The sequence below is a fragment of the Ammospiza nelsoni genome, chromosome 3 (genome assembly GCF_027579445.1).
Source record: "Ammospiza nelsoni isolate bAmmNel1 chromosome 3, bAmmNel1.pri, whole genome shotgun sequence".
NCBI lineage: Eukaryota > Metazoa > Chordata > Aves > Passeriformes > Passerellidae > Ammospiza > Ammospiza nelsoni.
In genome coordinates this window covers 1,265,035-1,280,257 of record NC_080635.1, presented here as the reverse complement: position 1 = coordinate 1,280,257, position 15,223 = coordinate 1,265,035, and the positions used below count along the sequence as shown (strand labels likewise).

At 45.9% G+C, this 15,223-nt stretch overlaps 1 protein-coding gene across 4 annotated transcripts in view; it reads left to right on the top strand.

Annotated features, from left to right (window-relative positions):
* PLCB1 (phospholipase C beta 1) overlaps nucleotides 1-15,223 on the top strand; it is a 288,021-nt gene that overhangs the window by 217,530 nt on the left and 55,268 nt on the right. For all 4 annotated transcript variants that reach the window (XM_059467224.1, XM_059467223.1, XM_059467225.1 and 1 more), the window contains exons 17-26: nucleotides 1,747-1,831; nucleotides 2,886-3,010; nucleotides 3,332-3,486; nucleotides 4,558-4,722; nucleotides 6,033-6,132; nucleotides 8,070-8,174; nucleotides 8,725-8,834; nucleotides 13,243-13,375; nucleotides 14,141-14,194; nucleotides 14,701-14,920. In XM_059467224.1, the coding sequence (XP_059323207.1) occupies nucleotides 1,747-1,831; nucleotides 2,886-3,010; nucleotides 3,332-3,486; nucleotides 4,558-4,722; nucleotides 6,033-6,132; nucleotides 8,070-8,174; nucleotides 8,725-8,834; nucleotides 13,243-13,375; nucleotides 14,141-14,194; nucleotides 14,701-14,920 (1,252 nt within the window). The remainder of the gene's footprint in view (nucleotides 1-1,746; nucleotides 1,832-2,885; nucleotides 3,011-3,331; nucleotides 3,487-4,557; nucleotides 4,723-6,032; nucleotides 6,133-8,069; nucleotides 8,175-8,724; nucleotides 8,835-13,242; nucleotides 13,376-14,140; nucleotides 14,195-14,700; nucleotides 14,921-15,223) is intronic.

The window sequence follows — 15,223 nt, the reverse complement described above, 5'->3', positions numbered from 1 at the left end:
TGTATCACGAGAGAGAAATGTCTCTCCTGCAGTTTTCTCTTCAAAGGGCAGGTCCCTTAATCCTTTCAGATACTACAAGGAAATAACTGTTCTTGTTTTAGTTAAGGATCTGATTAAGCTCTGGACAGTTGGTAACCAAATCCTTTAACAGCTACCAGCTCTGGTTTCCTACAAATGCTCTACTTAAAGACAAGGCTGAAAAATAAGAGTTTATTGCTACCAGAAATTCTAGAGATAAGAGTTTATGGCTACCAGAAATTCTAGAAATAAGAGTTTATGGCTACCAGAAATTCTAGCACCTACATTCTAAACAGGATCAAACCAGCACACGTGTGTTGCTGTGCCATGCCATCAGCAGGGGGTGGCTGGAATAACGACAATCTCAGTGCCTTTATGAGAAGCTGAGATGGAGCTGAGCCAGCTGGAGAAGGGAAGGATATTGTGTGTTAGAAAGGAAGAGGGAGTGGTAGGAGAGCAGCCTGTAGGGAATAATGGGAGTTTTTCACCATTGGGAGATAACAGCTGTGAATAACAGCAGTGGCATGATGGTTGCTGATTAGAAATAGGGACCACCATAGAGGGTGAGTCCCAGCTCTCCTAATGGCAGGAATTACTTTTGGAAACCCACGTTCATCCTCTGACTCTCCAGCACAGGCTGAGAATGGTTTGTGCTCCCAGGCTGGCAGCACAATTTCCTCTCACAGTGGCCCAAACCATTTCCTTGGATATACTGCTTCCTTTGTGGCTCCCTGGGAGGACAGAGCCCTCCTGTTTGTGTCCTGCTCTCTGAGCCTTTGCTCAGCTTTGTCCCTGCCCTGCAGCTTGGCAGCCTGTCCCTGGGTTGCTGCAGCACTCTTACAGCCATTCCTACCCCTTCTCTCTGCCCTTCTGGCTGCTTGCAGCAAGGTGCTGAGCCTGGAGAGGTCTTGCCCCAGCACAGGCACTGTCCCCTCATTTTTGAGCAGATCAGAGCTGAGTTAATGGATTTGACTCAGAGTTGTGGCCCTTCCAGGCAAGCACAGGGCTGGCTGGGATGGAGTGGGAAGGGTTAGTTCACAGAAAGCCTTTGCTCTGCACACAAGGGAAGGTTCTGAAGCTAGCAGGGTCTTGATTTAGGCTCTGCTGCCTCCTGGTGCCTGGGTGCATTGAGAGGCTGTGCCCACATCGGGCTAAGGTGGGTGACAACAATGCACAAATTAATGTTTGTTCTGCCAGCTCAGGTGTGGAGGAGGAGCTGCTCAGAAAGTTTGACCGAATAAAAGGCATCATAGGAGCCTGAAATCAGTTGGGGATTAGGTCTGAATCCCTGCTGGGGCACAGGAGGGCACCTTCAGGGATGGATGGATAGTGGTGTTTGGTGGCTTGGACACCTCTGACCTTGCCCCTGATGCACCAAGAGCCGCTGCACTGCTCTGCTGCTTTAACCTGCCAGGGACATCAGCTGCTGCAGCTGCAGGTGGCTCCAGCCCCACATGAGCCTGCAGGGACAGGGCAGAGGCCCAGCAGTGCCCACGGCAGGTGCTGCAGCCCCTGTGTGTCACAGATGGGATCTCTGCTCGCCCCAGTGCACCCAGACATGGAGCCCTGGGTGTGTGCAGAGCCAGGGCATGCCGGCAGCACAGCCATCAGTTCCTTGGGATCGGGGTGAAAAGAGCTGAAAATGGGCTGAGGGGACTGGCACTAAACCCCACCAGTTTGTGTCTAACCTGTTCTATCCCTGGTTTTCTCTCCCCTCTCGACCTGCAGAACGCAACAAGAGCTTTGAAATGTCTTCCTTCGTGGAAACCAAAGGGCTTGAGCAGCTGACAAAGTCTCCTGTGGAATTTGTGGAGTATCCTTGACTTTCACAAAGTGCCTTCCTAAGTCCTTCTATATCTGAGATCTGCTACAGAGCTTTATTGGAATTCACAGACAGGAGCTGGGGAAATAGGGAACCCAAATGAAATTTGTAGATTAGATTTTATTCTTTCTAAAGATTTCTAAAGGAATTAATTGGCCTGAGTTCTGATGAGCTAATTTAAAAACTGGCATGAGTCCTTGTGCTGTGGGCTAGGACTAGAGGGAATAGGCACAAATGACGTATTGAAGACCTAATTCTGATTGTTAAATTTATCATCCTATATGGAGTGGTGAGAGTAATGGTGAGCAAATTGTCAAAATGACTTCTTTGCAAAGTCACATGAGAATGCTCACTTTGCCATCATGCCTCTACTGATTTATTGGCACACAATTTCTCAATTATTTTGATTTTTATAACTTCTAAAGAAAAGCTAAGGAACGTTCTGGTTAGACCTTCTGATGTTTCTCAGTCTCTCTCCTCATGGCTGCAGTTAAAATGAATGAAGTAAAAGAGATAAACAGATAAAGCAGTGCCTCAAAGGAGATGAATGGAGAGCTCCTTCCAGGGATTGCCTGCAGCACATCCTCATCTCAGAGGTTTGGAGACTCAGCCAGAAGATGTGTACACTTGTCATTTCTGTCCATGTGGAGGCCAACTCTAACGTCATTGCAGAAAACCACTTTTTAACTGAGCACCTCTCCCTGCTCCAGAGCGAGATTCACTGTTTACAAGCAGCTGGCCTCTGGAAATGTAATCCCAGGGAAATCTCAAAGCAGCAATGTAGAGATAAATGGAATTTTGTGTGTGTGCTCTTTCCTTGCTTGTTCTGAGTACTCCATGCAGGAACAGCAGCACCTTTAACTGCCCCATATTTGTCATATCTCCTGCAAAACCATGGACACCTGGAAGCATGATGCTTGCAGAAATCCAGTGAGGAGCCAGTAAAGAATCACCTGTGTTTAATTCAGCCCTGCAGCTGCCCTTCTCACCTGTGTGCCAGGTGATCCTTGTCAGGTGTGGTGCACCTTAACCCCTCCCTGCTCAGGTACAACAAGATGCAGCTGAGCAGGATTTACCCCAAGGGAACCCGAGTGGACTCTTCCAACTACATGCCCCAAGTCTTCTGGAATGCTGGCTGCCAGATGGTGGCCCTCAACTTCCAAACTGTGGGTGAGTCAAATCCTGCTGTGCTCTGCCTTTGGGGAGCTGAACGTGTCCACTTTTCCCATGCACTTGCTGATTCATAGGTAGGAAAGGTTGTATTTGTCAAAAATTACCTAGGGATTAAAATGTACTATAGAGCTGCTAATTAAAGTGTTTAACCCAGGCTTTTACTGTTTCTGTTGCAGACAGGAATTACAGTAATTTTTAAAATTTTACTGCTTTTTTTTAACTGAATTTATTATTTTTTAATTTATGTATTATTTTATTTATTTATTTTTATTATTTATTTTCCATAAAATAACTCTTTCCAATATTTTCCACATCCAGATTTGTCTATGCAAATAAACATGGGAATGTACGAGTACAATGGCAAAAGTGGCTACAGGTTAAAGCCAGAATTCATGAGAAGGCCAGACAAGCACTTTGATCCATTTACTGAGGGAATAGTGGATGGAATAGTGGCCAACACTCTGTCTGTCAAGGTATGGATGCAGCTGTGGAAGTGGTCTCATGGCAATGCCAGAGCAAGGATATATTTCTATTTCTGTGGTGCAGGGGCCTCAAAAATGACTATACTATGCCAATAAAATAAATTTAATTTAATGGAGCAACATTTAATTTTTAAACTCTGCCTCTCATTTTGCATTGTAGGAGGAATCAATATATTTTTATTGTATGTACTCTTTGCCATAGAAGTAATCCCAGAATCACAGAACTGGGAGGTGTATGGATTTAGGAGCAGTTTGGCTGTGTTTTAGAAACAAAGGGCTGGATTTAAAACATGCTGGTGTGAACTGGGAGGCTGGACTGCAATAGCTAGAGCACTACATGCTCAGCATCAATAAATTTTTCTGCCTTTCTGAAAGTTCTCCAGCGGAACTGTGGAACCATAAATGTCAGCTGCAATTCATTGCCAACTTGGTTTTCCCTGTTCCTTTTTGAGGGCCTCTGATGAAGTTCAGGGACTGCCAGGAGTCTGCAGGTGGAGAATTACCTGCATAAGTGTTCAAGGGGATAGATTGCATTGGCTGTGGCAGGGGGACAAATTCACTTGGGGAATTCACTTTTATATCTCCAGCTATAAAACCATAAACTTCCTGAGCCTTTATTAGAACACAAACTTTTAAGATTGTTTTCTCCCTCACAGCTAAAAGCATATATATAGTTTCTCTGCCGTTTAAGCCTCTGATTTTTAAGCATTGTTTGAACCTGTTGTTGAGACTAGATAGAACTTAAGAGTTGTCAGGAGCTGGGCATACAGATGGAGGAGGAGATCCAAATGAGTGTTCCTGCTGAGGGAAGGGCAGCAGCCTGGTCTCAGCCACATTATTGCTCATAGGGGAATTCAGAACCTCAGGGTCACAGGAACCACGCCTCACAAGCTGTTTTTCTGTGTCTGCAGTCAAATATTGGGGGTTTTTTTCTGTTTATTGTGGGCTTAGTGTTATTTTGGTTCTATTTTAAATGCCACTACTGATCATTAATGAGAGCTCTGCAGCCACTCGTTTCCTCACCCACCACTGCCATCGGTGACAATGCTCCTTTGGCTTTAGATCATTTCAGGCCAGTTCCTTTCTGATAAAAAAGTGGGTACCTATGTGGAGGTGGACATGTTTGGCCTGCCTGTGGACACCAGGAGGAAAGCTCTGAAGACCAAGACCTCTCAAGGCAATGCAGTGAACCCAGTGTGGGAGGAGGAAGCCATAGTGTTCAAGAAGGTCGGTGTGACCCTTGCTTCCCAAAGGGAACTGTGGGCAGAGCACACTGGGCACCATGCAGTGTGGGTGTTTTATTGCACTTTCAATATGCCTGCAGCCAGTATTTGAACTTTGCAATGTACCTGCAAGTGTGGGAGTTTTATTGCACTTTCAATATGCCTGCAGCCAGTATTTGAACTTTGCAATGTACCTGCAGTGTGGGTGTTTTATTGCACTTTGCAATATGCCTGCAGCCAGTATTTGAACTTTGCAATGTACCTGCAGTGTGGGTGTTTTATTGCACTTTCAATATGCCTGCAGCCAGTATTTGAACTTTGCAATGTACCTGCAGTGTGGATGTTTTATTGCACTTTGCAATATGCCTGCAGCTGTATTTGAACTTTGCAATATTCCTGCAGTGTGGGTGTTTTATTGCACTTTGCAATATGCCTGCAGCCAGTATTTGAACTTTGCAATGTACCTGCAGTGTGGGTGTTTTATTGCACTTTGCAATATGCCTGCAGCTGTATTTGAACTTTGCAATGTACCTGCAGCGTGGGTGTTTTATTGCACTTTGCAATATGCCTGCAGCCAGTATTTGAGCTTTGCAATATTCCTGCAGTGTGGGTGTTTTATTGCACTTTGCAATATGCCTGCAGCCGTATTTGAACTTTGCAATGTACCTGCAGTGTGGATGTTTTATTGCACTTTCAATATTCCTGCAGCCAGTATTTGAACTTTGCAATATTCCTGCAGCGTGGGTGTTTTATTGCACTTTGCAATATGCCTGCAGCCGTATTTGAACTTTGCAATATTCCTGCAGCGTGGGTGTTTTATTGCACTTTGCAATATGCCTGCAGCTAGTATTTGAACAGAACCTCTGAGCACCTTGGTTGAGCATATCCCCAGTCCAGGTGCCTGTAAAACAGTTTCTTCTGGGTTTCTCTCACAAGGGTGTTCAGACACTTGGTACTTGCAGCAGTGCTCTTTTCCCTGAATAATTTGGCCTTCTCAATGGCTTTCCTGTGGCAGCCTGCCAGAGCTTAGGTTTGGAAACATCACTGGCATTTTTCTTCTGTAATGAACTTCTAATTAGTGTACTTATTTCTGTATTTAGTTAAGGATCGTGCCTGACTGCCCTGTGCTCAGAGACTACTATTTTTAGAAGTTGAAAATAAATCAGAGAAGCTTTTTTCATTGTTTTTGTTTGTTTGTTGGTTTTTTCCTTCCAACGACCAGATAAATTTTAGCATGTGTTCTGTGCAGCCTGTGGAAGGAGCTGCATCATTCAGAGTGAAATTTAACAATGCAGTAATAATATTGCCTTGCAGGTGGTTTTGCCTTCCCTGGCCTGTTTAAGGCTGGCAGTGTATGAGGAAGGAGGGAAATTCATTGGCCACCGGATCCTGCCAGTCTCAGCAATCCGACCAGGTAAAAGCTTCTCCCCATCCTGACAGACACTGTGTGCTGAAAAGAGACAGCCAGGCACAATCCCAGCTGCTCCTGATCAGCAGCCACTCAGCAGCTCATTGCAAATGAGGACTTGAAAAACAAAAATCCCATATTTCAGCAGAAATTGAAATTTTGGACTGTCCAGGAAAAGCAATGGAATTAAAGCATTGGAGGCATAGTTGGCACTTCCTTCTCTCCAGTACCCCAATTTCATGCTCACAGGTTTATGCTGAAGAGGGCAATTGCAACAGGTTTGTGCTAAAAAGTGTAATTGCACACTTTTAAGAGAAGAGAGAGCAGCAAGAGCCAATTTTGATGTCATCTTTGTGAGCATGGGATGTGGCTGGGAATGAAAGCCAAACCTCCTCCCCTCAATGTAATTTCTGCACACATGAGAGACTGACCTGTGTGCCAGCTGTTATATCTCTGCAATACCTTTAAACCAATCCAAAATTACTTTCATCCTCATTGCTGAAAGTTAAAAGAAAAAGATCATTATTGGCCTCTTCTACATCACATTATTTCTACTATAATGAGTGGCCAATTCAACGAAAAATTACCTTGTGTGACAACTCTGGCCACGTTTTCCAGGCCAGGGACTTGTTGGAGATGCTGTTTCAGAAAGAGGCAGTGACACTGGCAGCTTGAGCAAGGGAAGTGCTCAGATCCAGAGCCAGATTCTCCAGCCAGGGGAGGAAACTGAATTAGGGCAGCATATGGGCCGTGAGCGTGCTCCCAGCTTTACTCCTGCTAAAGGAACAGCATCCTTATCTATCCTGTGCCTTATCAACACAAAACTCACATGCCCCCACATCTGACAGCTGGCCAAACTACTCCTGAGCAATCATCTCCACACCTTTTTCAGGAGCAAACTTAGCTTGTCAGTCCAGCTGTTGTGCCAGCTGCATTTTCTGCTGGCTGAATGGATGGAGCTGCAGAGTGCCAGAGGAAGGGACGTGGGTGACTGGAGAGGAGAAGGGGCATGGGAAGGATTTCCCTCTTCTGGCAAGTGGAATCCTAGCAGAGCTGTTCCCCCAGGCCCTTTCTCTGTGCTTTGGCCCCAGCAATGCTCAGTTTGCAGCATGGGATGGAGAGCAGCCTGTCGGGCTCAGTCTGTGTCCTGCTGAAAACCCGGAGGAGGCTGAGAGAACTGAGAACCCTTTGTAATATTTCATTTCTCTCCCTTCTGAGATGCTGCTGAAAGTTGTATCATGCTGTCACACAAATGCACAGCCTTGTCACTGTTCCCAGAGCAGGGATTTGGCCTTTGCTTGGACAGAGTGGCTTACATGAGCCAGGTGAGGGTTGCCCAGGTGAACGCATCCTTGCGTCCTGACACCTCTCACAGGGGCGGCTCCCAAGCTGGGCCTGGCACTCCGTGATCAAAGGCTGGGCTGCCAGCTTTCAAAACAGCCTGGAATTCCTCTTGCTACAGATGTATTCCTGAGGATGGTCACACAACAGGATTTACACACACAAACGCCCTGTGGCCATCATGCCACATTGTATATTTTTTAATCAGATGCTGTGTGTTGGATGGGCTGTTACATCTCAGTTTACTTTGGCTGTTCAGTTGCCGAGTACCACCAGGGTCACTTTTGAAATTAAATTTGATGTACTAAACTAAAAAAATCCAGACAGAGGTACTAAACCAGAATGCATGAAAACCTTAAATAAATTACCATTTTTAGCATCAATCACATATGTAAGAATGAACAGCTGGTATAATTTTGAGCTGCAGTGCCTCATGCCTTTCCAGCAGTCTGCACAGTTATCCCTGAAACCCTCAGGTGAACCTTCCCCTCCCAGCAGTCCCTGGAGCTGCCACTCTCTAAATACCAAATACAAGAGGAATATACATTGGAAGTGCCTGTGGAGGGCTTTCTGCTGTGAACTGGTTGTTCCTTACCTTGCAGGCTATCACTACATCTGCTTGAGGAATGAGAGGAACCAGCCCCTGACACTGCCAGCCCTCTTTGTGTACATCGAGGTCAAAGACTACGTCCCTGACACTTATGCAGGTAACTCTGGATTATACAGGCAGTTCTCTGCTGAGGAATAGAAGGGAATGTAATTTTATATTATTTAATATCATTTTATATTATTTAATATCATTTTATATTATTTAATATTTTTTTAATTGAAACACAAAGTGCATGGGGTGTGGAGGGCTTGCCAGGCTGGGGTAACAGTCCTGTGAGCAGAGATCTGCATTGGATCCTCACTCCCAGGAGATGGCCTGATTTGATTTACAGCACCTTGCCTGAAGCTTAGGGTTAGGGCCAGCTCTCACTTTCAGCAGGCTCCAAAGGAGGAGACAGCCCAGGCACCTGGCACTGGAGCACAAGTGAAACTTTGCATGCAGGACATGAGGATGTCATTGTTCCCTGGGCAGGGTGCCATGCTCCAGGGAGAGAACTGGCTTTGGCATTGGCTCTGAACAGGGCTGGCTTTAAATGCCAGGCAAAGAGCATCTTCAGGGAAAAACACAGTTCTGCCTTCTCCTTAAACCCCGAGTGCCAGGGCCACAACTCCAGGGCTTTGGGACTGAAGTGTTTGCCTTGTTCCTAGATGTGATTGAGGCCTTATCCAACCCCATCAGATATGTGAACCTGATGGAGCAGAGAGCTAAGCAGCTGGCTGCACTCACTCTGGAGGATGAGGAGGAGGTCAAGAAAGAGGTAAGGGAGGTTTCTGGGCCTCTGGAGATGATGCTGTGGTATTTAAAAGCACCTTCTTTGCTTGGGAAGGCAGACACTGAACATCCCTAATGATATGAACACATGCACACACACCCTGGGGAGGGCTGGGCACAGCACACCCCACGCAGCAGCACTGCTCTGGGGGTGTGCTGTCACTAAAAGCACCTTGGTGTGCACTGAGCAGCCTGCTGCCCAGAGCTGACACACAGGAAGGGCTATTTGTGTTATTTGTGTGTGTGCAGCTTTGCTCTGGAGCACCTGAAATCTCTGTGACACAATGCCCCTTGTTTTCCACTGTGCTGCTGCTTCCCCTTGCAGAAAATGACAGCTCTGTGTCAGGAGGTTTTCCTGAAAATACTACAAATTGCAGGGAATTTCAGCCTGTCTCTGGAGAGGTCATTCTGCTGAGAAACATTTGTGTACCTCAGATTATGATGTCTCTATAGATCCTCTGTGAGCAAACATGTCCTGAAGAGACTCAGGGTAATCCTACAATAATTTAACTGGGAAGGGACCTCGAGTTCAGCCCTTCATGGATGTTAGAAATGAAGAGGGAGGAGACCATGGAGTAAATAAAACAGGCTTAGTGTTGCTCATCTGAAAGCTGTGGGGGCCCCAGTTTTAGTTGTGAATATCTGGATAAATGTGGTTACCTGCTGTGAACCTTTTTCTGTAGAATTGAAGGTGTTATGCACATATAACCTTTTTTCTGTAGAATTGAAGGTGTTATGCACATATAACCTTTTTTCTGTAGAATTGAAGGTGTTATGCACATATAACCTTTTTTCTGTAGAATTGAAGGTGTTATGCACATATAACCTTTTTTCTGTAGAACTGAAGGTGTTATGCACATATAACCTTTTTTCTGTAGAATTGAAGGTGTTGTGCCCCCAAATGCACAGAGGTTGTTGTGGGTATAACTGAGAGTTCACTGTGGTTCCTGATGGATCCTGCATGGTCAAACCACCTGTCCCAGACACTGTCACTGGGCTTCCAGCAGTGTTTGGGGACATCAGCCTTGCCTGCCAGAGGTGGCTGTGCCAGGTGCTGGGCACACCCCGTGATCCAAAGGCTCTCAGCAGTCTCCAGCTAAGACAGAGGAATGCTTTTCAATCCTAACTGCCCTCTGCCCTGGTGCCTGCCTTCTGCAATGCTCAGAAGTGCAGAGCCTCTCTGAACTAGATTTTGTAGCCCAGAATACATTCCCAAAGCAGACCAGATGAGGGAAAGTCATTACAATTCAGTAGCCAGCCCTTCACTGCGTGTGCAGCTCTCTGAATGAGGACACTGAAATGCTCAATAGGATCCCAGACATTTATCTAGGACACACCACACCTGAGATTCTACATTAATAGCAAAGCCTTTTGTAACAGAATCCTTTAAATACCTTAGAGGTCATTTTTACTTTTGAAAACTACACATTTTCCTGGTATATACAGGCTTATTTGTTAGTTAGAAATATTCTTGTCATAGAGTGTCTTTTGCAGCAAATGGATTAAAGAGGGATGATTGTCAAGGAGCTTGGAAGCTCATAGGGTAAAGGAGGTTTTTTTGGAGAAGCACAGAAATATTTTGTGAAAGAAAACTGTAGTGATTGTGGTCTGTTTGCTATAAATGTGTAAGGGTTGAGTTAGCTGCAGCACCAAGGGACAGGGACAAAGCTGCCCCTGGAAGTGTCAGTCTGAGTCCACCTCATTTACCTTCTGTTTTAAAGGCACTTTTTGGGAAAAGTCTGTGCTTGGAAATCTTGAATTCCCTGACCATGTTTTGTGATGATAACGTTGTCCTCATCTTCACTTCTGTTGGCCCACACCAGTCCATGATTGCAGGTACATTCACTGGCAGCACAGCTGAACAAACCCAAGTGTGTTTGTCAGCAATTGCACCTGGGTTCCCATTCCCAAAGCCCAGTTTCAGTCTTGCACACTGGAACTGATTGTTCTGGCTCCCAGCACAGATTCTGCTCCCCACTCCTCTGTCCTTCCCCTCACACACATCTCTGACCTGAGCAGCTGTCAGAGGAAAACTCAGAGGATTCTGCTTTGCTCTCCTTGCTGTAGAAGTTTAAACCCAACCCTGCAGGGAGTTCCACAGGCTCCTCACAGAACAGCAGTGAACTAAACTATCCAGCAGTGAATTGGTTCAAACCAAGAAATCAGCTTTTCTTCAGGCTTCACATGACTTTATCTGTTAATGTCAGTGCAATCACATAAGCAAAGAATGCTGAAGAACTGACTGAGGGTCTCTTTTCTGCATTTATTTACAAAGTTCCCTTCGTAAATGTGACGGGAGTTCCTGCCTTTGCTTTCCTTGGCTAGCTCTTGCCTTCCACCCTGGCCTGAGCAGAGCTGGTTTTGGGGAGAGGAATGCCTGCAGTGGGAGCTTTGTACCTTTAGATCATCTCATTGAATCTCTCAGAGCATACAGGGGGTGAAGGCTGCCCTCTCTTCCCCTGCCAAGTGTCCTTTGCAGACAGGAGGAGCAATCCAGAGGGAATTCCTTGGTAAAGGCTAATCCCAGCCTGCAGCAGCTCCTTTTCTCTGTACAGATAAAAATAGACCCATAGATAGAGTCCTCTATGGGTATGGATCTCTGCTTGGTAAATGCACTGTGTTGCAGTAGACACGGCAGCGTGAAATAGAAACCAGTTCATGTGAATATTCAAACTGTAAATTAGAAGGCTGGATTACATCATGTTTTTAAAACAGCCTAAAAGGAAAAACCCTTTTTGAAAAAGGAAAAATCATGTTTATTTTAGCATTCTTTTAGCACAGTGTGGTGAATTATGGGAAGAGAAAGTGCTTTTTAATGAGATTCGATTGCTCGATGTAGTGAAAATTATTCCTTATTCATTTGTGATCCTGCCTCCCGTTTCTGCTTCAGTTTCTGCAGACAGATGTTTTATGCCCCAAAGTGACAGGTTATATTAATAGTTCCTCAACAAGGTGTGATGCAGCATTTCACAGCACCTACAAACCAGGTTTCAGAAGAAGGTAACATCCACTTCCCATGCAGTGGGGCACAGAGCTGCCAGGAGTTAGGGATTCTGGCTTTGTTTGCATTAAATGTTGGCGATGTGTGTAGCAAACATTGTTTTTATTAAGCTAATGAACTGCAGCCTGAGGAGAGCTGTGAGGATCACGACATCTGTGTGTGTTTATCACAGCTACAGCTTTTGCCTGTCACGCTGTCCCTCTGTTAGAAATGTTGGCTGAATGAGGTTTTTCTGTGTTTTACTGCAGCCGTTGCTGCTTGGTGTAAATGAAGTTGTTGGCACTGGTTTTCAGTTGCATCATGCTCCTGCCCACAGTACCTCTCTGCTGTCGTTCTGGTAGGGATGGGCTGGTGAGACAGGAATTTTGGAGTGCACAGTGTAGTGTCAGGGCCAGGCTGAAGGAGCCCAGCAGCAGCACAAAGCCTTGGATCAAAACCCATTGTGCCTCCATTGGTGCAGCACAGGCTGATGTTCTGCAAGCCTGGGGTAATCATAGGGCAGAAATAAAAAGCCAGCTGTGCTGTCCTGCCTCCTCATGTAATGTGATTAGCATCAGAGGAGGAGATGGAAGCAGCTGAAGGAACAAATCCAAAACTTCCCTGAGACTCCATGGCAACCAGGCCTGGCGGGGACAGCAGGAAGCGGAAGCATTTCAAAATAAAATTGCTTTGAATGACCTTCTGTTTGTGAGGGCTGGTGCCTGTTAGACCCTGATGGTCACAGGGACAGTTCCGGTGTCCAGGGTGCAGTGCAGTGCACGCTGCAAGCCTGAGCCCTGAGGAGACTGGAGAGAAGGAAAGGAGTGTGGAAAATGCTTCAGTATTTGGATCCCACAGATGTGCCCATGCAGCAGAATGCAGGTACTGTTCACAGATTCCCTTGGAGTGTGGTTACAGCAATGTCAGATCTTGGGAGTCACAAGGATGTTCCTGCTCTGTGAGAATGGTGAGGAATGGCAGTGCTGGGTGTGTCTATGAAATTTAGCAGCAATCTTGTGTACGTGTTTTGCTCACAGCAGGGATTTGGGGAGCATTCTCCTGGCAGCACCTATGTTATTTCTAGAAAGATTTTATGGCTCTCCACTGCAGTACAGCCTTCACATCTGGTGCAGCTAATATATGTTGCACTAAAAAATGTCCCTGATGAGTTATATCTGCTTAAAATACTTTTTCGGAATAATGCATGCTCCATTTCTTCTTGAAATTTACCCTGCACAAATGAGCCACCTGGGTTAGCGCAGCTCCTAAGGATCTCTTCTTCCGTTGTTTGATTTTAAAATGATTTTTAGATACAGTATTTGCAGAATTTTCATTTAAAAGCCAGGCTAAACTAAAGCAAGTAAATGATGTCTGTTTGTTGGGAGGAATGATGTGAATTATGGTGTGATTTCAGATTGACCACGGGGACGCACCGTCCGAAGCCAACAATGAGCCCAGGCCAACACCAGCAGAAAATGGGGTGAATTTCACTGCCTCCCTCACCCCCAAACCAGCCACTCAGGTTGTGCACAGCCAGCCAGCACCAGGTAAAACATAACAAACAACACAAAGGAAGAGAGGAAAAAATGTCCCATCTTTTCTAAATTAGTCTGGGTAATATTTTTTCAAGTGCTTTGTGTCTAAAGAACAAAGGTGGGAAATTGTCTGTTTGTTTTGTTTGTCTAAAATAGGTAAAAACTTTCCCACCACTTTTCTCTGCTTCAAACATACAAATATCTTCTACTTAACAGTTGCATTGGTGGTGAAACTGAAATTCTTTATGAGCAAGAAAATATGCTGGGGGTTTTTTGTTGTTGCTGCAAGTGCAGGAATCTCTTGGAATTGTTTCTATGCACAGTGACATCTTACTGCACACACAAAACCCAGTCCTAGGCACTGGTGTGATTTGTATTGACACATCTCCTGTAGCAAATGCTTGTTAAACACAGTGATTATGATTTTTATGGCTGCAGTATCTGCTGGATTCATGCTGTGTGCAGGAATTCTGCACTGCCACATGCTGTGTGTAATGTGGTTGTACTGCCAGCCTAATGTCACTCACATGACTCCTGTGAGTGGTGTCAGGGAGTTCGTCCTCCTTATCAGTAACAGCACAGCTCAGGTGGGGTTTGGAAGGTCACCTTTCTGTCTTCATGCTCCTCAAATGCCCAAGAGATGTCTTTTCTCCAGTGACTAAAGTCTGCCCACGTCAGGGTGTGTCCTGTGTCATCTGCCATGCTCTAACCCTCAAGCAGCACAGTTGTGGCTGTTGTTTTAAAAGAATTGGAATTAAACATGTCTTTTACCTCTAGGTTCTGTGAAAGCACCTGCAAAGACAGAAGATCTTATCCAGAGTGTCCTCACAGGTAATAAATACACAGAATGAAGAATGACAAGCTTTCTTGTCAAGAAAAAGATATTTTTTATGAAATAGGCACCTGGCTTAGGTGTTTCTTCCAGTGAGTGGGACTGCAGTAACTCCTACAAAATGCACATGCCAAGTGTTCTTCCTCAGGGCTGACGTAAACAATGTTTGGGCACATCTCATGAGATGGGTGCCAACAGGGAATATTTTAGGAATTGTGGTTTCATGACCACCAAGCTACCATCTAAGCCAGAAAAAAGAGCAGCATTATCGTGAGAACAGGGGCTAAATTTGTTCTGAATGTAGTGAATAGTAGTGGAACCATTTTGTTACAGTGCTTTCAAGCTAGCTAGCTTATTTCAGATAAAACCACTCAGTTTATGCCATATTTCCTTCACCCCAGCAAACAAGCAGGGTTTGTTCATTGCTGCTGGTGGCAATCCCTGGCTCTGGCTGAAATCCTGCCCTGCTGGAGAGCTGAAGTGCCTTTTGTGATTGCCATTGCAGAGGTGGAGGCACAGACCATCGAGGAGCTGAAGCAGCAGAAGGCCTTTGTGAAGCTGCAGAAGAAGCACTACAAGGAGATGAAGGACCTGGTGAAGAGGCACCACAAGAAAACCACGGACCTGATCAAGGAGCACACGGCCAAGTACAACGAGATCCAGAACGACTACCTGCGGCGGAGGGCCGTGCTGGAGAAAACCGCCAAGAGGGACAGCAAGAAACGGTGGGTGAGGCACCCTGCTCAGCACTGGCTGCTGGGGACCTGTCCTCAGGCACCTCTGCTGCCTGTAGGGTAGGGAATTCACACAGAGGGGCAGAGCACAGAGCAGTCCCCAGCAGCAGGCGCCCGGTTCATGGGGAGGGGGCAGCGATGGCTCCGTGGCGGAGCCCTGGGAAAGCTCAGGCCACAGCAGAGGGCACAGGTGTGGAACTGGGGGAAAGAGGCGCCTGCAGATGGTCAACACCTGACTGCTGATAAATCATGGTTGATCTGGAGCACCTGGGAGCGTCCTAACGACTGCCTGGC